This window comes from Hirundo rustica, chromosome 4 (genome assembly GCF_015227805.2).
Source record: "Hirundo rustica isolate bHirRus1 chromosome 4, bHirRus1.pri.v3, whole genome shotgun sequence".
Lineage (NCBI taxonomy): Eukaryota > Metazoa > Chordata > Aves > Passeriformes > Hirundinidae > Hirundo > Hirundo rustica.
Window position 1 is genome coordinate 2176095 of NC_053453.1, and position 24219 is coordinate 2200313.

At 49.3% G+C, this 24219-nt stretch overlaps 1 protein-coding gene across 3 annotated transcripts in view; it reads left to right on the forward strand.

Annotated features, from left to right (window-relative positions):
* The window catches only part of PLXNA4 (plexin A4), a 441829-nt gene that overhangs the window by 305717 nt on the left and 111893 nt on the right, over positions 1 to 24219 (forward strand). For all 3 annotated transcript variants that reach the window (XM_040061861.2, XM_040061859.2, XM_040061860.2), the window contains exon 6: positions 22028 to 22151. In XM_040061861.2, coding sequence (XP_039917795.1) covers positions 22028 to 22151 — 124 coding nt within the window. The remainder of the gene's footprint in view (positions 1 to 22027; positions 22152 to 24219) is intronic.

Genomic DNA, 24219 nt, shown 5'->3' on the forward strand with positions numbered 1-24219 from the left:
GAGGAGGCCAAAATGATAGAGGAAGGCCTTTCATGTTAAAGAAAATGTAAAATCAAAGAAGGAAAATAAGGTCAATGTGTGCACAAGTGACAAGGTGTCCCCAGGGAAGGGCACGGTGTTGAGGCTGGTTTATTGACCACTTGAAGGCAGTGACAGTGACAGTGACACGCTGAGAGAGATGCAAAAGGTTGGGAGGGCAGAGAGTGTGGTGATGAGAGACTTCAAGTGGCCTCGTACGCACTGAGCAAATGTCACAACACTCGGAGCTCCTACCTGCGAACCCAGGAAACGAGACACAAATCTGGATTTATTCTTATTTTCTCCTGTGCTGCAGGACACAGATATTCAGCGCATTGCTCTGAAAGAGCGACCACGTGGTGCTCAAATTCAGCGTCCTGTAGAGGCAGAATACAATAAATAAATAAAAATTGCTGTGGAGTTCAACTTCAAAGCGGAAACAACATGAAACTGAGTAGCTTGTTAAAAGGAGCAGACAGCGTTAAAAGAAAAAAAAAAGGTGCAGTGCCTCACAGTATCCTGCATAAAAACATCATGTAAGGGGCTTGTGAAGTTATATGACCTATGAAAAAACACCTAAGGATAGTAAAAACAAATGAAAAAAGAATCAAAATACCTACTTAAATGGCAGAGTCAAGAGACATTATTTAAAATTAGGAGTTGTACTCAGTGGAAGAAAAAAAAAAAAAAATAATGAAAAAGATCACTAACTCTGGGGTGTGAATTGCAAAACAATCATCAGGCAGCCCACAGAGGAAACACATTGCTAACCTCATAAAAGTAACTGATTAAAATTTAATGAGGTTCCCCCGGAAGTTTACTTTCCAAAGGGCACAAGCTGTGTGAAGTGGCTGCTGCTGAGGGCGCAGCAAAAAATGCTTTTACAGCATAAAAGTGATGTTCACTGCAAGATCTTGAGAAACTCCGGTGTGAAATTGCCACGTTGTTAAATCTGCTCTACACCTCATTGCCTATTCTAGCCTTGATGGAAGAATGAAAGGTGGAAAATATAAATAATATATATATATATATTTTAAATTAAACTCCTGAAAGGTCCAAGAGCTGGAATGTGAAACCATGAAATTTGAATCCAGGTTGAGGCTGCCCCATCCCTGGAAGTGTTCCAGGCCAAGCTGGATGGCGTTTGGAGCAACCTGGGACAGTGGAAGGCGACCATAGCAGAGGGATTGAGATTAGATCATCTCTAACATCCCTTCCAAGCCACCATTCTGGGATTCTATGATTCTATGGAATATTTTTTCACCCCCCAATTATTTGGTTTAAGAATAGATGAATAAAAAAAGCACATGACAGGTTGCGGGAGGGCGGTGGGTGTCACGAGTCAATTATTGTTCTTTAAATAAATCAAAGTCCATGTGATAGGGATGATGATTGGTGGTTAATACAAAGGAACTTATACTTTTCCCATAGCCAGGAACCTCAACAATGCTGTCATGGGGCAGGAAGATGAGTCCTCTGATAGATCAGCAACCAGTTCAAAGGCGGGAAATAAAGACCGTGAATAAAGGGTTGTGATGGAGGGGGGGAGTATCTGGGAGGCTCCCATGGGAATGTCTGCTGAGGATGTTTGGTGTATTTATAAACGAGCTAAAAAATGGGTGAAGAATGAAGTAGAAAAGGTAATTGGTGCTGGAGAGAGTTTTTCAGGATTGTCAGAGGTACACAAGGAGAGATTGTGTGACTTGGCAATTTTCATCTTAAAAGAGAGATGACTGAGAGGGCCACAATAGATCCAGACAATCAGGAGTACGGTGAAGAAAGCGAAGAGGGGGTGATTGCTGCCCATTTCTCATAACACAAGATCTGGGGAACTTTATATGAGATTATCAAGCGGAATATTAAAACAAACTGAAGAAAGGACATTTTCATATGGTGTGTCATTCATCTGTGCAGCGCTGAGAGGCACATTATGGAGGCCAGCAACACAACTGGCTGGAAAGCAATTAGATAAATTAATGAAAGAAAGATCTGTTGAGAGCTGTTCAATGCAATGACATCAGTGCAGGCTCCAGGGCAGGCAGTCCCTTGCCAGTGCTGGCTGGAAGCTGGGAGCCTAAACCAGGAGAACTTTCACTTTATTATCTCTGTTTTGTCATTGTTTTTCTGCTGTTGGAGTCGGAGAATGAATGAACGGCTCTGTGGATGTTTGGGCTGAGCTGTTGCAGCCATTTCTACGTCTCTGCGTTTTCAAGAGCCTCTCAAACATAATTCTGCACATGAAAAGCCCCTGATCTGTGTCCTTGCTAGTCCAGCCCCCAGCACTGACCCAGAGCGGCTGATGAGTGCCTTGGCCATGCCCATCCGGCCTGGAAGAGTCTGGATGCCCATTGTAGCCATGGAGCCACCAAACTGCTCTTCCCCGTGCCCAACACTCCTTGGAGGTGGCCCTGGCTCTGCTGTTGGCAGGATTGGCTGCTCTGGCTCTTTGGGGCAGTGTTTGGCCATTTCCCTCTGCTGCCTGGAGCAGGGGCTTCTCTCCCATTCGGCCACCCCGTGGTCCTGCTCCCAAACTCCCTCTCAGCATCTGTGGATTTTGTTGTCTCACAGTCCGCACTGAATCGTGTTTGATTAGCTCAGTAAATCCAGGAAGGGGAAGCCAAGATTGCTGCAGAAGCCTTTCAGCAGCAGCAGCGGGGAGTCCAAATCCCCATTAAAATGTGTGCTTGGCTCATCTCGGCTCTCTCATTTTTGCTGTCTCCCTCATCCCCTCCTTTGTTTTCCTCCTTTGATTGCAGTTGGTGAAGTCTGGATCAGTGCTGTCATGCTGGGTTCATTATGAGGTGGTCTTTTCCCTGTGGACCAGGCATCAGGATTCCTGGTTTCCATCTAAAACTCGAAGTTTGATGGGCAAGAGAAGTTTCTCCTGTGGATCTCAGGTCCTACATCCTGGAAAAAAAATTAAAGAAAATGGTGACTCAAAAGTTTTTCTCCCCTCCCCCCCAGCATACATGGAGGACATGTGCTGGGTTTATGGATTTCCTTTGGATGTGTGATGCGGGATGCTTTAGGGATGGATTTTGAAAGACAACTTTATCCGCTCATCTAAACGATTCCAGCGTGAGGTGTGTCAATGTCACAGCCACCAGCTGGTCTGAAATTCAACCTGCCAGTCACTGTGACAAGGTCGTGAGAGATAGGAGCGTGGAGAAATCCCTGAGCTGAGCTGCAAGAAGTCTTCAGGGAATTACTCTATGGATCTTGCTGGACCTGAGACTTAATCAGAGATTTGAGAAAACCCTGGATGTGGATGTCCTGTGAGATCTGTGAGCTCTGGGGTGAGCTGGTGAGCACGTATCCTTGTCAGACTGGGAATAAAGGAGGAGTTATTTGAACAGGATCAGTTTCTCGTACCAGAGAGGGATCTGACTTGCTGCTGCTGCTGGCTCCTTTTTCCCAGCCACCTACTTGGTGCTGAGGATCCTCTTTCCTCGCATGTGGTAATTGCCAAAGATCTGAGGGGGAAAGTAAGGAAAGGAATCTATAAAGCAAACGCAAACAGGGATTGAGCTGTGTTTGAGGGGATGGAGGGAAGCTGCAAGGAAAAACACAACAGCCTTGCAGAAGGAGTGAAATAATCATTGAATTACCAATCACCACCTGAATCACCCAGCGTCCCACAGACCCTCCCAGTGGTAGCACTGAATTTCCTCCTGTCTTAAAAAAAAGGCTCCTTGGAAGAGTTTCTGAGGGTGCATCACGGTTCTCGTGGCAGAGGAATTAAGTTATTAAATATTTTTAGAGCTCTCTGAGTCTCTCTCCTGCCTCCACCCAGGTCTATATATGTGTCACTGCAAACTGGCACTGCCACTCCTCAGATGTAAGGATTTCTCCTCTGAATTTTGCTTTTTGGGCCTAGGGAAGGAATTAGGGCTGGGATTAATAACCTGGTCCTGGCTGAGCATTCCAGCTCATCCCTGTCCTCCTTGGCAAGGCCATGGGCAGAAATCTCTGATTCTTTCCTTTAAACACCCATGAAATCAGAGGGATCAATTCAAGGTTATTACAGAAACACCAAAAAAATAAAAATTGTACCTCAGTTTTACTTTCTGAGACCAGAGGGCGGGATGTTCCTGGGTGGCAATAGGGATTTGCTTCTCACAAAGTTCTGGTCCAATTGGTGCTTCCTCAGAGCATCTCCAACAAATCCCTCCATGGGTGCTGCACATGCTTTAATTAGATATTGAATCACTGACTAGAAATGAGGCCCCACATAAATCTGAGGTCAGCATCTCCCACCTGCTGTGCCTGAGCTGGCTGCCTCGGTGCAGGCAGAAGGTCTGTACCTGCCCCTGACCTTCCTCTAATTATTTGGAATCCGTATTATGGACCTTGCTGCACGAGGCAGCCAATGCCAGGTGTTAAATTAATAAGCTGAACCAGGTTTTCTGATCAGTGCTCTGGGCTGTTTGCCATTCCTTTTTCTCCTCAACATCTGACAAAATAACCCAGGGCTTTGGTCAAAAGTATTTTGTGATATTGATAGCACTTTGGAAGTGTTGGGTATTTTCTCTGCTGGGTGAGAAAGAAAGAGAGGGAAAAAAAAAAAAAAAAAAAGTGGGAAAAGTGATCAAGTCAGGGAAAAAAGTAACAAGCTGATGTTGGGGGAGGACAGTGTGTAAAGGTGATCACAAACATCTACTGGAGGTGCAGTGCTGGTAATTTAGTGCTGGTGAACTGAAAATACAAGGAGATAAAGTGCTGGAAAGATTTTAATCCATACTGGCACGCATTCAGCCACGGGACGAGCAAGGAAAAACTCTCCAGCACCTACCCATGATTCTAAATTAAATAGCAGGCTGAGTAACATCTCATCATTATGGCCAAAACAGCTAAATCCACATGCTGGAGGTAAACAATTAGCAGGGAATGTCGGTGTGGGATGGGGATTGTGCAGAGTGGCTGGTTGGAAGTGAACCTGTCACCTGAGACTGCCACCAGGGAAATCCCTGACACGGGCATTCATTTGCTTGTGGAGTACTTTTCCTAATAGAAGAGGCAGCAACACATCAATAAGGTGTCCAGGAGGGGGCTGGAAAACATCCTGGAGGAGATGTCTGGAAAACACAGAGGGAGTGTCTTGGGATGTGGGTTCCAGGTTCAGATTTTTGGGGTGAAAAACTAAAGAGGGGCCCAAGGAGCTGCTACGGGCCAAGCTGTTGTGCTGGACCTACTGTGTTGCTGATTTGCTGATTTTGTGGAGAGATTTTATGGCTGTGTTTGGGGTTGGAAGGCTCTGGTGTGTTCAGTGTGGTTTTTGGAATGGCTTGGGCACCCCTTCCCTATGGAGGAAGGTCCTGTCGCTCTCACCCTGCAGGGTCTCCTATGAGGACTTCCCTTTTGGCCTCAAAGATCCTCGAGGGTCCCTTCCAGCTCAGGATATTCTATGATTTTACGTTTTTATGTTCCTTCTGGCAGCAACAGTTCAAGGTTGAAGAGTTTGAGGCAGAGCATCCTCCTCGTGCACCTTATCCTCTGCTGCATAGAGATTTTTGGCATCACGACACGGGGTAGAGGACAAAAGTAATTCTCATCCCCCACCTTGAGAAAGTAATAGCTGATTGGTGTCTCTCAAGTTCACAGATATCTCTGTTTCTTACATTCAGCATCCTCCTTTTGGTCACTGTGCCTGCTGCAAATGTGTTAAAAAGAGCAGACACAAAGATAACAGAATTTCTGCTGGAATGGACAGAGGGGAGGGTTCCCAGACCCAGCTAAAAGCTAGGAGGGAATAAACCAGATCCGTCCATCCATCCATCCATCCATCCATCCATCCATCCATCCATCCATCCATCCATCCCTTCCCATCACACGTGTGTAATAATCCTGATTGCAGGAGACATCCATCTCCAGGTGTCTCTCCACTCCTTCCTATTGGAACAGAAATCCATCCAGAACACAGGGAGAGTTATTGGTGTTGTATGGATGCTCCAATAGATTTTTTTATCGCACTTTCCATGCAGTTTGCAAACCCCCAGCCATCCCAAGGCTGCATTTGCTTCATCAATTCTTGTGACTGCTTAATGCTGATGCTGTAGAGTTTGGCAGCCTCCATTAGGAATGGTTTTCCCCATGATATTAACAGGCAGTGAGGCTTTGTGCTGATGGATAAAGCCTGGTGTTAAACCTGATTGGAATCAATCAGAGTAATTGTCTGGATGTGTGGTGGTTAATAGGAAACGTCCTGCATATTATTGGCTGGTTTATACAGCACAAGGATTAACTTCTGCTGCCTTTCATAGCTCACATCCTCTCCCGAGCTGCTGGGGGAGGCGATGGATCTGTTGGGAGGCTTGTGGAGCTTGGGCAGTGCCCTGCAGCTCGTATTTGTCCCAGTGATTATTCTGCTTTTCTGTCTGTGGCTACCAAATGGGCAAAGGGCAACTCTCAGCCTGTCCCTCGTGTGATCCGAGCCCAGGGCAGGGCTTGGGGAGGCAGCAGGAGGCGAAGAGCAGGAGCAAGAGTGGATCAGAAGGTCTTTGAGCCTTGTGTGTGCCTCAGACTCACACGCTGGCCATTAAACACAACCCTGAATCCATCCAGGCCAGCTGGTGTTCCCAGAGGTGTGTTTGGGAGGAAATTCCCACCAGGAGCCCCTCAGGATCTGGGTGCAGAGGCAGCCTGGGGGGACAGAATGTGAGCCAGCACAGTCTGATCCAGCCAGGCTCCACCACAACCACCCTGGAACAGGCTTCAGAAGCAACAAACACTGTGAGATGTCACCCAGGGCCCAGGAGGACCAAGAGAGCCCCTGCCTGATGAGACACTCTGTGATCGGACACTCTGGAGCTCAGCTAAACCCCTCTGTGGCTGCAGGACCACAGCACCTGGCGTGGTTACAACATAAACTGGGAGCACCTTTGTTTTCCAGCAGCCTTTTCTTCTGGGAGAGGCTTAAAGTACATTAAACTTCCTCATGGAAGCATCTTCCCAGTAGATGTGGGTGCAGCACCCTCTGACCTGCATCCGTGCCCCAAAATTCTACTGAGGTGCTCTTGGAGAGGGGCAGTGACCCAGTGAGGGCTCGGCTGGCCTCTGGATGGGAGGACTCAGCTTTCTCCCTGTCACAGGGACTGGGCTTTTTCCCCCTCTGTTTTGGGGAATTTAGCATTATTAGGGTTGATGAATCCCCACAAAGAACAGAGATACCACTTGCATTTCATGAGCAGAGGGCTGACTCTTGCCTGAGGTGAGGAATAGTACCTTTAAATTTGGTGCTAGAAACTCCTGAATCCCTGGAAAAAGACCTTTCTTGCAGAGGGAGAGCAGGATTTGGCCAGGAGAGGCCCGGTCCCCTCAATGACCAGAGCCCTGGGCGCCACCTGAGGTGCAGCAGGCTGGGATCCGAATGAAAGAGCTTCCTGAGAGCTCCTTTCTTCCCTCAGTGAGTCGAATACTATTAACCTTTAAGGCAAAATTGTATTTCGTGCCTCTGGGAAGCAGTAACATTTCACAGAGCTGAGCTGGGGAATCAGGTAAACAGTTGTTAACTCTCTCCAGCCCCATTTCGAGGCTGCCTCGGGGCAGTTGCGTGCACAAACCCAGCCAGGCTGAGAAGGTCCCTGAGCTCAGGAACCCCTCAGATAGAAGGGTCAGCTGGAGATCCTCTGTCCCTGACTCAGCCTGATGTCCCAATTTCGTGTGGCTCTTCAGTTGAACCCACAGTCCTGGCATAGGATCATAAAACCCCAGAGCGGTTTGGGTTGGAAGAGACCTCAAAGATCATCCAGTTCCTACGCCGTGCCATGGGCAGGGACACCTCCCACTAGACCAGGCTGTGACCAAAACTCTTCATTGCCATTTTCGATTTCTGAGGTCCACACAGGTTTCGGGAAGGAGGTCTGGCTTTTCATGGCTGAGGATGTGGTTTTTGGGAGTCAGGTCATAAGAAACCGTTCATGAACCTGTGCTGTGATATCTCTGACAACAGGGGATAAATCTGCTGTTTGTGTCACTGCTGTTAAATAGAGTCATGCTGGCTTTGAATTGAATACCCAGCTGTGCTTAGGAGATGTTTCACCCAACAGCTTTGACAGCCCAGAGGCTTTGACCAAGTCCTGTCCTGCCCTTGGACAGTGTGTGGGATCCCAGTCCACCAAAGGCACATGGACATTTTGCTATCGGGGTGGAACAGGCTGCGAACTCTGCCAAGCCTTAGTGTGCTTTGCACAAGACCTTCTAAACCTGCTGGATTCTGGGATCCGTTCCTGTGGGGAAGAATTAAAAAAGAAAAAAAAAAAAAAAACAAAACAACCAACCAAACCCAAAGAGAATTAAAGAGTGAAGCCTTTCCCTTCGAGCCAGTGCTCCCCATTGGACCTACCCAACACCAGGAATTGCAGGTTGGGCAGCCAGGGGTAGTGAGGGGGCTCTGAGCTGCCTGAGCCTTGGCAGGAGCCACAATCCCAGGACAAAGTCAACACCTTGGGTGGAAAATTAAATCAGTGAAGCAGCAGGAGCCAGAAAGCAAACGACGCCTCGGCAGCAGAGCCGGCTTCCAAATTGAACTGTGTTTGCTGGGGATTGTCCATCGGCTTGGGGAGTTATTATTTCCATTTCTCTAGTTATGAATTAATTTCTAGAGGACTTAATCATCCTCTCCCTTTTCCCCTCCACAACCCCCTCTTCCCTTCTCCTTCTAATTTTCCACTTGACTGGGGATCCTCTGACAGTGAAAATTCAGGCTTAGAGGAGGTCCACGCAAGCTGCTCCATTAGGCTGGATAATCTCATTGGAACCAGTGGCTTGGATAATAACACCTTCACCTCCTGCACAGCACCTGATTCCAGTGGCACTTAACACCCCGGGCTGGAGGGATGGATAACGGGAGAAGGGGATGGGGCAGAGCCTGCACTGAGCACCCTTTGTCCCCTGGATCTGCCAATCTACCAAGGACACTTCTGCAGTTTGGGATAAAAGCCTTCTCCACTGCTGGGACATCACAGAATCATTGTGCTGGAAAGACCTCAAAGATCTTCAGACTCAAACTTTGACTTAAATCCCCCCACCCATTAAACCATAGATCCAAGTGCCACATCTGCTCATTTTTTGAACATTTCCAAGGATGGTGACTCCACCACTTCCTTGGGAAGCCTTTTGCAATGCTTAACCACTCTTTCAATGAAGAAACTTTTCCTAATATCCAACCTGAACCTCCTCTGGCACAACTTGAGGCCATTTCCTCTTCTCCTATTGCTTATTACCCTCAAGGAGAGACTAAAAACTGGGAGGTGCAACAAAACTTTTCCTAATATCCAGCCTGAACCTCCTCTGGCACAACTTGAGGCCATTTCCTCTTCTCCTCTTGCTTATTACCTGCAAGGAGAGACTGAAGACTGGGAGATGCAACTAAAAACCTGAGTTCTGTCACTGACCCGTAAGATGGATAGCTTGAATCCATGATTCTGGATTGGATGTTGATCCTGGAGAACTTCAGGCAGAACATTTTTGCCCTTCAGGTGCACAGCTGGACTCCTGTCCATCACATATTATTGTGTTGGGAGATGTCTCGTACAGGTGGATGAAGGACAGCATCATGAAACTGCACTTGAATTCCTACCTCCTTCAGCATTCCCAGCCTTTTCCAACCACCTGCCCACACTGGATCCGTCCTGTCACAGCCTGTGTTGTAGCACTGTCTCAGCCAGAAGGAAAAACCTCTTCCCATGGTCACTCCTATCACATCCCCCGGTGCAGCCTGTCTGTCTCACCCAGCATTCCCTGAAGAGTTGTGTCCGGAAATTAGGTGCTTTTAAAGGGCAGGGAACTAGGAAACGAGCTGGGGGGATGGACACCTGGAGTGTGTAATGGATGGCTCCATCGCCGTGCAGCCGACAGCCCAGCCCACTGGAGGTCACCCGCAGCACCACGGCGATTTCTCAGGGCTCAACCCACCCCTTCCAGCCATGCACAGGCAGGGGGAAATCCATACATCACCTGCTGACAGCGTTTTCCTTGCAGCTGGAGCGTGAGCTGGGGTTCCCCGTGTAGCCTCAGGTCAGGGAGTGCTTCCCAGAGCCTCATGGTGCCAGGTGGGGTGTGCCAGACCTGATTGGTTCAGGAGAGTTACTCCTAAAATAATAATAATTAAAATTTAAAAATAATAATAACAGTAATGATAATTCCTTTTGGCTGTATGTTTAAACTATCAGAGGGATCAAGCCAGGATTATTTTTTGGGTGTTTTGGAGCCCAGGTCATTCTGTTTCTTATGGCTTGGCTCTGGATGGATCCTCCCTCCTCCCTAACCTCTCTGCAGAGCCAGCTAGAGAGGAGACTTAGGAAGAGAGAAACTCAGCTTGTTCCCTGACTTTTTAGATGGAGCAGGCTTGGGCAGAGTAAGGCAATAAATTAAAATCCTTCTTGCTCTATTTTTCGTCTTCTTATTCTGTCCTCCAAATTCCCTTTCCTAGAAGGAGCTGAGCTGTGAAAGACAGATTTTTTTGTTGTTGTTTTTGTCAGACTTGGGGTGAAATGCTGATCTGAGAAGCTCCAGTTCTGATCCAAAGCCTGTGCATTGGTCATGTGAGGGTCTGAAAACTGCCATGGAAACACAGCTTCTCCTTTATTTCTGATCTCCGTTCACCTTTTGAAGCCTGAGCATCCAGCTCAGCCCAGGCTTTTTCCTTGCTCCAAGGAAGCAAATAGCTTAGGGACGGATCCAGGCTTCAGGCATGGTCTGAGGGGGGTTGGTGGAGATGCATGGAGATGCCTTTTCAGGGAAAAAATCCCATCCCACTGATTCCACACCCCACAGGGAAAGCCAAGCTGGGGCTGAGAGGTTCCTTGGCTTATTTTTCCCAATTCCCTGCACAGCCTCCTCTCCTACCAGAGCCATGGAACTGCTGGAGACGCCCATGCCAGGTCTGTGTGGTAATGGGGCTTTGATGCGACTCCCTCTGTGGTGCCCTGTGGTTTTTCTGGCTGCTAATTGCAGGAATTTTGCTTTTCCTGCGGAAAAGTCTGGACCCAGTGGGAGGAATTGTCTCTGCCAGGAGCAAATACTGGAGTTACAGCACCCATCACTGCAGGCTCTGCTACGGGGGGATGTGGGAAGAGGGATGGATGGATAGATGGATGGATGGATGGATGGATGGATGGATGGATGGATGGATGGATGGATGGATAAGGAGGAGGAAAGGAGCTTACCAGCGGTGCGAAAATAGAGATATTGATGAAGATCAAGGGGAGCAGTGGGTTGGGAGGATCTGGTTTGAGGAACTCTGTGGGATCCCCTCTGCCTTGCACCTTTCTGGGTAAAACTGCTCAAGAGGGTTCCAGGGGTGGCAGCTTTGGATGAAAAGTGTTCAGGCCTGATCAGTCCATCCTGTGGGAATGTTTCCTCTCTCCTTGCTGGCAGGGATTCAGTGTCTGTGTGAGTGGGGACTCCTTACAGTACACTTCCCATGGCTCCCTGACCCTCGTGGCAATCTCTTTGAACACAGATCCTCATCTGCCTCATCTGCAGATGAGGCTGAAGTGACACCAAAGCAAACTCTCCCACCTGGAGGACTTCCAGGTCTCACTGCTGTCTTGAGGAAGCCTTAGCACCACTGATCAGCCCCAATCTCTGAGCAGCACACCCAAAATTTGTCCTTTCTGAAAGCGAGGACGCCTCCCATCACCTTCACCAACAGATATTTGGCATCTGCACCACAGTGACAGGGAAAACACCAAATTTATTTCCTTGGTGTTACTCAAGAGAAGCTCCCAGGAAGAATTTGGGGATGATGATCTGAATCAGGCCAGGAAAATCTGCCCGTTTGAACAGATTGTTTGCATCAGCCCTTGCAGAGGAGAGCATGTAGGAGCACTGGAGAGTGTAGGTGTTATCTACCCAGGTTCTGGGGAAGACACTCACAAATATTATTAGCATGAATAGGAAGCACCATGATAGGATGCTCTCTGGGAAAAGTAATTTTGTTCATTAATTACTTGCCTTATCTAGCAAACTCGTTCCCTTTCTCTTGCTTTCTTCTTCTTTTAATTTTCTTTAAAACGGCTCTAAGTGAATTCAGTGCAGGGAAAGTTATTTTGCCGTCTCCTCAGGGGCAGGAGCTTGTATTACTCAGGTAGCCTTCAGCTGAGCCTCCAGGGCTTTTCCATCTTTATTTGAAGCTCACCCTTTCATGGGCAGATGGCAAAAGGCTGAATCCAGGCAGATTCCTGTGATTCCTTTCTTGTGGACCACCTCAGTGCCGTGGACTGACTGCAGCTCTCATGCCTTTGGCTCGAGTTCTGCCTCCTGCTTGTGAATTTTGTGCTCTGAGATCCTCCCGCTTTGAGCTACCAGGCTCGTGTTGAGCCTGGTAAGTTTGGCAGCAAAAGGAGCCGGAGGGCTGTGATTGAAGGGGCAGCAAAGCAGAGACCCTGCAGCTTCAGAGATGCCCTTTGCTTGTGTCTTTGACCCTTGCAGTAGGCTGGGAAGGGTCAGAGGATGGAGGCAGGAGATCCCCACCCTCCCAGATGTCACACACAAGCGCTGGCTGTGTTCAGGCTGCTTCTACAGCAGGAAATGCTTTAGGAATGGATTTTAGGAAGGAATTCCTGGCTGGGAGGGTGGGGAGGCCCTGGCACATGGTGCCCAGAGATGTTGTGGCTGCACCTGGATCCCTGGAACTGTCCAAGGTTGGGTGAAGCTTGGAGCACCCTGGTGTGGTGGAAGGGTTCCTGGCCACAGCAGGGAGCTGGGCTGGATGATCTTTAACGTCCCTTCCAACCCAAGCCTTTCCATGAATCCATGATTCTGTGATCCATGGAGGAACTCCAGTTTTCCATAACGACCAGCTGAGGAGCGGATTTCAGCATCACCCTCCACAGACCCCCTCCCTTACCCCGCACGCTCCTCCACCCCCCGCCCCGTGCCAGCAAACATTTTCCAACCCTCCGCTGGACAAAAGGTCCACATTTCCAGGGATTTGCATGTGAAATGATCCCGTCCCGTCCATCTCAGGCTGGAGCGAGCTGCCCGATGCGCCTGCAGAGAGGCACACCCAAATCGCTGATCCCTGGCGTCACCCCAGCCATGCTTGAGCTGGGAATGGTCACTGGAGCCACCTCTGGGCCTCTGTCCAGCCCTGGGAATGGTCACTGGAGCCACCTCTGGGCCTCTGTCCAGCCCTGGGAATGGTCACTGGAGCCACCTCTGGGCCTCTGTCCAGCCCTGGGAATGGTCACTGGAGCCACCTCTGGGCCTCTGTCCAGCCCTGGGAATGGTCACTGGAGCACCTCTGGGCCTCTGTCCAGCCCTGGGAATGGTCACTGGAGCCACCTCTGGGCCTCTGTCCAGCCCTGGGAATGGTCACTGGAGCCACCTCTGGGCCTCTGTCCAGCCCTGGGACTCGGCAGCAGGTTGCATTGGATGCTCCAACCCCGTCTCCCCCAGGCAACATTAACAGCTCCAAGACAATCCGCAGTTCTTGGAAATTTGGGGAGGGGGGCTCGGGGAAAGTAGAAGGGGCATGAAATCCTCCCCAGAGCAGCAGGGAGGGATGGTGTTTGTGCAGCCCTTGGCTTTGTAGGGCGGGAGATGGAGGAGTAAATCCCTTGCACCCACGCCCCGTGGGGCTCCGGGGGTGGGCTGGCACAATTGCTGGGATGCAGGGAGGAGCCCACCTGGGGACAGAGATAAGGGGCGGGCGGGGGGATTGCGGTTCTGCGGCATAATCCAGCAGAGTTATCAGGGCAGAAACTCGGCTTCTATTACCATGCATTAGAATAGATTAGCAGGCAGAGCAATTAGCAGCCGCGCTCCGTTTGGCGAAGTGACAGGGGCGGTGGGAGAGGCAGCTCTGGCAGGGAGGGCAGCATTTCCCCCTCCCCAAACTGCAGCCCAGGGATGAGGATGGAGTTATGGCCTTTCACCCCGCTGGGATATCGAGAAGAGCAGCAGGGTGAGCTTTGGGTGGTGGTCTGAAACTTAAAAATTGCCCCAGGAGAAATGTAAAGCTCCAAAAGGAGTGAATTTCAGGTGTTTTTTTGTTTTTTTTTTTTTTTTTTTTAGTCACTTCTTCCATGTCTCTTTGAAAAAATCCACAGGCCACTTGGTGCCCAAACAGGACCCATTAAAAATCACACTGCTTCTTCCTCCCCCGGTGGCTTTTCCCTGCTTTTCCCAGTTCAACTTTGGAGTCCAAAAAGCAGCTTTTGGGGAGTTGAGCCTGTTTGTGGTCAGATGGGAGGATTCAGCTCCTTCCTCAGACACACATGAACTTGCTGAGAAAATTCCTCACTACCAGGACAAGTTCCCCAGGAATGTTCCTGTGCATTATCCCAGCTCAGATATGTCACTTTTCCTGGAGCATCTCCTGCCTTTTTTTGTCCAGAATGGACTATCCTGGGCAGTTGGTCAAATTCAACTTCTTGGCGCCAGGGAGAGCTGAATTTTGGCCATGCCCTGGGCAGCCTGGAGGCCAGAGAGAGAGGGCAGGGAGGGAGTGGGGTATTCACCACATGGCCATGTAAAGTTTAAGGTCAATTATGTCTGTGTCTCGACATTTATGGCATTCCTGTTCTCAGGACCCCGAGGGAACCTGGAAATGTCAAAACATTGCTAAAACTGACCTTAAACTTTACATGCGAGTGGGGCTGAATCTTCTCCCTTTTCCTGGCTCCAGCCAGAAAATTGCTTTGGCTCCAGCAGAGGGAAAGGCAAATTTCAGCTGCTCCCTCCTTCCCCAGCTGTGGTCCCCACAGAGAGAGCGTGGAGACCTCAGGAGACCCAAAGCCAGCTCTGCACGTTGGTCAGACTTGGTCTAAAACAAACCTCTTAATCCAGCCCCAAATTCCTTTAATTGCTCCGGTCTTGTCTCACCCTTCTTTCTGACTGGGAAATTAAAAACAACAACAACAAAAACCACAAAAAAACAAACAAACAAAAAAACCCAACAAAAACCAAACCAAACCAACAAAACACACACACACACAAAACAAAAACAAAAACAAAAACAAAAACAACAAAAAAACCCCAATAAAAACCAAAAAAAACCAAAACCACCAAAAAAACCCCCACCCCCAAAAAACCCCCAAACAACTTCTTCCCGGTAAGGAAAGAAGCTGTCACATCTCATCTCATCCTGAAAGAGGGACCAGAGAGAGTGATGAGACTGAGCCGGGTGCCTCGGATCTCCAGAGCCCCCCGAAGCCAAGCACCCGCGCCCTGCGGTCCCTTTCCCGGGTTCCTGTCCCCAGTCCTGACCGAAAATGCCATTCCCAGGGTCTGCACTCGCCTTCCGCCGAGCTCCCTCTGCTGATCGCCTTCCAAAAGGCATCTCCTCTCACCGCTGCCCGTTCTTCAGGGAACAAACATCCCCTGCGGCCGTGGGACGAGGACAGGCACCCCTGGGTGACGCTGGGAGATCCTGTGGGACATCAGCCCACAGGAACGGGACCCTCTGCCACAAGCTGGGGCTTTGTGGAGAGAGAGGGGAACCCAAGGGCTGCAGCAGTGCCAGAAATCCCTCCGTCACCGCCTTGGTTCTGTGCCGCTCCAGCTTTGCCAAGGATAACAATTCTGGTGTGTCACAAGACCAAAGATTTGACAAAAAAAGTGTCGCTATTTCTGTTATTTTATTTTGTAGGAATCACAGAATCCCAGAGTGGTTTGGAAGGGACCTTGAAGCCCATCCAGCACCACCCCTGCCGTGGGCAGGGACACCTTCCACCATCCCGGGGTGCTCCAAGCCCCATCCAACCTGGCCAGGAATAATTCCAGGGATAGGACATTCCCCAAATCACCTTTCCCCTCAGGGACAAGGAGAGCTGCTACCAGGCCATGTCTGCACCCCCTCTTAGGTTTCAGAGGCCCAATTTGTTGATCTGTTCAGGTTTTTTTTCAGTTTGACTCTTGCCTGCCTTGCCATGGCTCTGGCTGGGCTGGGAATTCTCAGATATTCCCTTGGAGATGATGAGGTGGGAGAAATGGAGAATCATTGTCTCTTACCCTGTCTTGAACCAGGACAGGTGGTACCATCTGGGCTACTCGTGGTCTTCCAACTGAGACCTAAATCAGATTTCCCTGAAAGTTTCTCCTACATCTTCTCCAGCCTCCTCCTGAACCTTTTTTTTCTTGGAATTCTCTATCCAACATACCTGGAAAGGAGACCACTGGAGGTGGTGATGTGAGTGAGGGAGGCAGATTGATAATCTGAGGAAAAAAGAAGGGTTCAGGTTGAATTCTAACGGGAAAAACTAAAGAGAGGTGAAAAAAAAAAAAAAAAAAAAAAAAAAAAAAGAATGGGAACTTTGCCCAAGCTGCAAACACATCTCTGGGAATAGGTGAGGATTGGGATGGGGCAACATCTCCAACTTGCACGAGTGGAGGACCCCAGCGTGAGGGACCCTAGGCCACAACAGGCTTAGGAATGAAGAGTCTGGGGATGAAAACGGGAATTCCAACGTGAAACTTGTATCCTACCAAGATATCCCACCCTGGCCTGGTGACCCCTCCGCACTGGTGTGACTGGGGGTGCCCTGACTGGCCCTGGAGGGAAGGTGTGAGGAAAGGGAGGGGCTGAGATGATCCCATCAGAGGGTGAGAGGATTTATCCCCGGAGGGAAATGTCACTGTTTAGAACCAGAAAGGAAAGCTGAGATGTCAAAACCTTTTGCCAAAGAGTGGCTTCAGCAAATTCCCTGTTTGGAAGTGGTGGAAAGGTGCCATTTGGAGTTCCTGGGATGACCCAAACCACTGAGCTGCCTCTGAGCTTTGCCATCAAACACAGACTTTTCAGGTCCTTCTCCTTCCCTGAGAACCCACCTGAACACCCAGAGTCAAAAGAAAACTGCTGTGCATCAAATGGCGAGGCTTCTCCAAAAAAGGGTTCATTTCTCCAGAATTTATTTCTGGGAATTAAAAATTTTTGATGGCATTTTTTCTTCCCCTGAATAAAAAAAAAAAAAAAAAAATTCATCATGTGCTAATTACCACTTGTAAAAACCCCCAAATACTCTGTTCTGAGTAGCAATTTCTGATCAGATCCAATCACCACTCTTTTGTCTTGAAATTTGTTATTAATTAACAGAATTGCAGATAAGACCTTTCCCATTGCCAGAAAACTGACTTTTTTGTGTCTCGCATTCAGAAATTTGGATATTTTAGTCTGCTTCTTGGGAAATTATGGGGGAAAAAATAAAACAGAATCCAAATCTTCTCCATTTTCAACAGTTATGGTTATGAGGAAGCAAGGCTCGGTCAGGTGAAAAACAAAGGTCATTTTTGGGAGGGGTTTGTGTGTGTAGGGTGGTGGTTTGGGGTTTTTTGTCTACAACAAGATGATGGAGATGTATCTCCACTGCGAGTCTGGGCTTGGTTTGACTGAGCCCCAGCCAGGCAGAAGAACCCTTCCCATCCCTCCAGAGGTGGAATGGCCGGGCCCCTCTGCAAGCTTGGGTTTGCAGGGTGTGGCCCCAGCTCCAGGCCCCTGATTTAGGGATTTTATGGTGATTTCTTGTGCCCCAAGCCAGGACCTCCACCTCAGGCCTTGCCCTGCTCTCAGTCTGTGCCTCACTTTCCCACCTCCGCCTGCCAATTCCAACCTCGTGGAGGTATCCTGAAGTTTAATTAGCTGCAGGCAAAGCCCTCTGAGATTCCTGGAGGAGAGACGCGAGAGAAGCGGAAAGTATTAATTTAACATTATTAAAATAATTGGTCGGTGGCTGGCGAGCAGAGTGTGAGCACCAGTGGTGTTTACTCTTAATGGGAAGCGAGGAGGAAATAACGTTCCTCATGGTTCAGCGGCAGGAGCAGCTCCTTGGTGTTTGTGCTAATGGCTATGGACAAAGCAGGACGCTTGGAATCATGAAGGACACGACTGGTAACGAAAGAGCAGCTGCTGGTGAGACATCCAGAGAAGTGCCATGTCTGCACTGCAATCAAAACAAGCTCAGGGGTGGGAGATGGTCTTTTAGGGGCCTGAAGTGGAACGTGGAGGCCCTGGGTGGGAGCTACACATCACCCGATTATGGTGTGATCAGCGGGGAATTAGGGAATGTGGCGGTGGGAAGTGACCTCGGTGAGTGGGCACCCTGGGGGTACAGATGTTTATTAAAGCAAATCTGGCAGTAAAAGGGGTTTCCTTCTGTACAAACGATAATAAACACACCAGGTGAGAGTCACAGGAGCTGCCAGGGCCCGAGGTAGATGATGACTGCCACCAGAGACAACAGAAATGATGAGTTGAGGTTGGAATGTTTCATTATCCCTCCCTCAGCCCAGCTGCTGAGCGCAGCCAGCTGCCTTCCAGGTGACCACTTCTACAGGCAGAGTCTCATGTCTGGAAGCACTAATTTATTAAAAGTCCCATTTGGCTTTATTTACAGTTTGCTGAATTTACTTCTGGGGCTGCCATGGCCCCTCTGGGCAGATGCCTTCTGTGACCAGATCCTTTGTCACTTTTTGTTTCTGCGTCTCAGCCTCCACCACCCAGGGATTTGAGACTGGTGCTGCAGGGAAAGACTTTTCCTCTGCACACATTGGAACAATTTTCTCTGCCGTTTCTTCCTCTCTTTGGGGAGGGCAGGACACTTCTGGCAGTGCAGAGGAAGGCTGGAGGGAGAAGGTTTCTTTATGTTGGGTGTCTTTTTCTGCTCACCTGAATTGTAGGATCACAGAAGGATTTGGGTTGGAAGGGACATTAAAGATCATCCAGTTCCACCTCCTGCCAAGGGCAGCGACTATCCCAGGTTGCTCTAAGCCTGATGTAACCTTGGACACTTGGAGGGATGGGGCAGCCACAGCTTTTCTGAGCAACCTGAGCCAGGGCCTCACCACCCTCTGGGTAAAGAATTTTTTTGTAAGGTCCAACCTAAATCTCCCTTCCTTCAGGGTAATCCATCACAGCAAAAACCCACCATGTTCTGCCTCTGGAGAACCTCAGCTGCAGATGCTGGGCAGACACCTTGGGTGATGTGTGAACCCGCAGGATGCTCCAGATTAGGACAGATAAGGTGGTGATGGGAGAGGAGATGGGGGAAACCAGGGACAAAATGCTCTGGAGAAGAGCCACCATCACTCCTTTCTGTCGCTAGACGGACACAAAAAGAACGACACGCAGTCAGGTTGTCAGAGCAAAAGAGTAAAAAGAAGAAGAAAGGTGAAAAGTGTTTATTTCACTACCTCGATTTATATAGATTCCGGACAATGACCAGGGATTGGAGAATGAGGTCGCCACCTCTCCGACTCCATTGGTCAGACTAGAAGTCCATCAATTGTCCCTCCTCCAAAGAGGAATGTGAAAATAATCACTTTGTTTATGTTACAATCCGTGAGTAACTCCAGTACAAAAATGCAAACATCAGAAGGCTGGAAAAGAATAGGCAACACCTTTCTGCATGCACAAACCTGCAAAACCCTCTGGCTGGTGGCTCTATCCCTTTAGATTTGATTCCTGAAGCTGCTGTGGTCACACACGTTGTCCCCAGAGCCAGAGCCCTGACCCAGAGGCCAGCTCAGCAGAACTCCCCCACCATCAGACTCCAGCACCAGACACAGGTATTTAGGGCTTTTCCAACTGAGGAGTTGCATTGGAAAAGTCAGACAGTGAAAGTCAAAAGCTGGGAAGTGGCAGAATTGAGGTCACCGTGGAAAAAAAGGAATAATAACCTGTGATCCTGTAATTAAAGTCTGTCTTGCAGCGTGTGAGTGCAGGGAGCAGATCTGGAAGTACAGAAGCTGCTTTCAGTCTGGCAGTCCCTAATTCCTGAGACCCTGACACAGCAGCCCTAACATTATATTAAACCCAGGCTTAGTTTGGTTTGGTTTTTCATAAATTCATTATTTGGATGACATTATTTTCACCTTATGGCAGATATCAAGGCTGCAAGGCACATCAGTCTAATATGGCGTGAGAGTTTCGTGTGAAAAGTTATATAGTTTAATGTGTATAGCCTGTAAACAGCAAGGTAAAATATGGATTACTGTATTCCTGCTCAGTGGTGGGATTGGGAATAAAAACCACATTCCTGGATGCATAATCCATGTCCACAGATTTGAGCTGAGCCTGGATATCTGCCTGTTTAATTTTAGAAAATCCAGATATTTCTGTTGGGCTGCAGCTGGAGGAAATAAATGGGAGGTAACAGAACATCTTGAAGAATTTGGGCACTTGTGTTTTGATTCTGAGCCCAAGGAGGTTTCCCTTCCAAGCTATTCCCAGGAGTGGAGTTCCCACACCCTGTGGAGCTTTAATGGGATTGCTGTGGCTGTTGGGAGTTCTATGGAAGTGCTTGGAAAAAATCTCTGGTCAGCATTTTGCCTTTTGTTTTTCATGCCACCATGGGGGACTTACAGTTTTGGGGGGTATTTAACGGGCTGTTGGTCCAACCCTCTGGAGAACGCCTGTTCAAAATTCCTGATCCAGCATGTGGCAGTGCCAGAGGAGATTTAATGGGATGAGGGCTCCTGGGGAACAGAGAGCAGGAGCTGCAGCGCTGCTTTTGCTCTCTCAAACGTGCAAAGTGCGTTGAGAATGGCCAAAATATCCCTTCATGGATCCTGCCTCTGGAAATACAGAACTTTCCTCTGCCAGAAAGATGGAGGAATTGGAGTTTGGAGTTGAGGTGTTCATTTTATCTAGAGTCAGTCACTAGAGAGAAGCCGAGCCCTAAAGTTTTAGGCCGCCCCAAACTTTGAAACATTTGGATTAGCCATACATTGAGTTTTTGGCATGTGTTTCCATGGGTTCCCACCTTCAAATCCCCGTGCACGAGGGTGCAGTCTCTGATCCGAGGAGCAGGGATGCTGAGGGGTGATCTTGGAGCCCCAGCCGCCCCCAGGCTCTCTCCCAGGCTCTCTCTCTCCCCCCCTCTCTCACAAGTGAGACTCTCAAGACTGGGAGCGGGTGAATAATTTAACATCCACACTTAAGTCATTATAGCTGGTTTTAACGGGGGGTAATAGCACTGCTAATAACAAAATCCATTGAAGACGCCCTCTGCAAGTCCATAACATTAACTTAATGGCAGAGGTAATTGGCATGCAGCTGGAGCTGTCCTCTTGGATTAACCCTGTGGATTTCTGGGCAGACACCTTCCTTGAAGCAATGGCCTTGGCAGCATGAGTGGAGTGAAATGCAGACGTGGTTTGTGTTAAACAAGTGCAAACCTGGGTGGAAATGGGGCAAACAGCCACCAGCCCCCTTTTCTGGGCTGTGTTTGCACCACACAGAGATGAGGGGCAGTGACAGCACTGAAAACGTCAACAATTAGTGTGTGGTGTGAACTTCATGCATTTGTGCAGCCCAGGTGTGTGCACCCTCAAATTTCACTGAGCTGTCGCTTACTGGGAGCACCTGAGCTTTTAAGATTCACCTCTCAGCACTTCCAGTGAGGCGTTCTCAAGCCAGATGCAAAAAACTCCTAAATCTGCAGGGACAGCTTCTTGTGGGGGATGGCCCCATGGCAGAGGTGAGCTTCCAGCAGCCCAGAGGCGCCGCAAGTGCGCAGCATTCTCAGGAGGGACAAAACCCACGGGCTGTGCACGGCTTCTCTGCAGAAACAGCCCTGCCTGAGGTGTCCCAGAGCCCTTGGACAGGAGAGTTCGAAGGGCTGGGGGGTTTGGCCCAGGGAAGGTTGTGCTGGACCTGCTGTGTGGCTGGAGAGACAGAGAATTTCAGCAGCGGGGATGGAGCTTTCACACATCGCCCTCCCTCCTCTTACAGATTCCTTGCAACTTCCAGCCTGCTTGGGCAATCCCGCAGCTGCCAGCACCAGAGTTAACGCTCTCAGGCACGTGGTGGGGCTCTTGGGAATGTCCTGTGCAGGGCCAGGAGCTGGACTTGATCCTCATGGGATCCATTCCAGCTCAGGATATTCTCCATGATCCCGTGAGCCGGACCGCGCCAGGGCACAAGTGATTTTCTGTCCAGTGCTGTCCCAAAGAGCGCAGAGCTGACTTTCTATCCACGCTCACTGCTGCTCCCACACCCCAGAGCTGTCCCCATCCCACCGGCCTGGCCGTGTGCTCACTCTGTCCCTGTCTGTTCCTGTTTCCCCAGCTGCACGAGGAAGGAGCGGTGCGACCGCTCCAGCGAGCCGCGCAGATTCGCCTCGGAGATGAAGCAGTGCGTCCGCCTCACCGTGCACCCCAACAACATCTCCGTGTCCCAGTACAACGTTCTGGTGAGGAATGGAAACCCCTGCCCCTCTCCTCGGGTTTAACCTGCCCGTGCAGCCTGGCAGATCCAGGGATCCAGCACCAGTGGGAAGGACTGGCAGCAAGAGCTTCTCCAGACTCCGTTAAATTCCCCAGCAGCTCCTCTGGCTCAAGGAGAGATTTGGCACAGGAGGACGTTTTGGCATTCGTTATTTTCTGTTCAGAAGTCTAGAAATGGGCTAGGAAGAGTCTTCCTTGCTGTCTGTGAGGGCAGGTCTGAAGGGACCCTGTGTCCTGCAAGTGTTGTGTGCTGCCCTGGGAGAGGAGTTCATAAATAACTTTAGGCAAAGGACATTTTTGTGGTTAGAAATTGCATTCTAGAGGAAAGCCAGGTGAAGGAAGATATGAATTATTTCAGTGAGCTCCAAGTTCCCATCATTTTGGGTGGAAATATCCCCTTCTAAGCCTCCGGGAACTCCATCTTGCTCCAGCACTAGGCATGCAGAGCAGAGAGGCAGGATGCTGTGCAGAGGAACCCAAGGCTCCCGGGGCTCCTGATACCTCCTGTGACCTTCCACAGCACAAGATTTAACCTTTCTGGCCTTGAGCTACTCAGTCAGCAGCCAAGGAAACCGCACAGTGAATGCTGGCAGAGCAGCCCATGATCCTGATCGTTCCTGGGCTTGAGGCAGGAAACCTCTGCTGAAGATCTGACCAGTTTGTGGTTTCTCTCCCGACTCATGGCAGCAGTACCAGACATTGTGAGGTCCCAACCTGCTCCCAGAAGGAGACAAAAACCCCATTTCTCTCAGCCTACCAGAGCTCTGTCTTTTTGACCACGCTAATTTGGGCTGCAATTAAGTTGGTGACCCAGGCCATAAAAACTCCATCTCGAGACAAGCTGGCCATTAGCCCCACACCCTGAAAGGCCTAAATTGCTCAGGGTGCAGCTGCCAGACACCTTCCAGGTGACAGGTCTGGATTTCTCCAGGGCTAAGGAAATCAGCCTTTCAAAGCCTGCGTGTCCAATCATTGCTGCTTTGTTTCAGCCTCTTAACTTTGCTGCGACTTTACTTTCCCCAGGCTTCAAACAAAACTGATCTGAGACATCTTAAGTTCTTTGTTCTTCTGGGAGCTCAAGGTTTCTTTTCCGTATTCTCTCAGTAGCTGTTGGATTCTTTCATGTTGGAATAAATCCTGGGGGACTGGCTGGCTCGGGGTGACTGAAAATGAAAACAGAATGAGAGACCTTTACCTCTGGGTTACTCCCAGGGTGAGTCAGCCCAGAGCTGCTGGGATCAGAAGCTGCCATCACCTGTCACCCAACAATCTGCATGGGCGTTTTCATGGAGGGCTCAGCCCAGTCCCAGATAAACTGGTGACCCGGCTCATCCCTATTGTTGGGATGGTCACGACACCAAGAGTGACACCATAAAAGTTCAGAAGGCTTCCCTTTATTACGGTCGCGCGCTGTCTTTTATACAGTTTTTACAAATCTTGAGAGCAACTTCTAGTTGGTTAATAGCTTTCTTGTTAATTATTTTATTGGCTAGTAAAAGGCGTTTTACTTGTCCATCAAATCTATCCATTCTTGGATTGTTCACGTATTTTCTTTACTGGTTCTCATGGGACAAATCCCTCGTCATTACAGGTGCACTTATCTCTCACCCTCAGAACAGGTTGTTGTGCTAAAGGAACTTCTCATTCTCAAAATGGCATCATGTGGGAACTTACAGATTACTTGTTAGCTGCAGTTAGAAGAGACAGGCCAGGTTTTTACCCTATGGCTACACATCCCATCACCAGAGGAAAACCAGGAGGGGGACAGAGGGTTGATGGTGTCCATAGCAAACCTCAAATCTAGAATGCTAGAATCCTGAGTTCTAGCAAAGCATCAGTGACAGTGAGCTCCTGCCCGTGGAGACAGAGCAGGTGTTTGTGTGGTCAGCCACACTTTTAAATTTTGGGTGCTAATGGGATCCAGAAAATCTTACCTTAGTCTGTTTCAACCCAGGGCTGCTGCTCTGGGCTCTCTGAGAAGAGCTGCTTGCTGAGGGGAGGCTCCATGCTTTCCATGCTGTCCCAGGAGCGTGG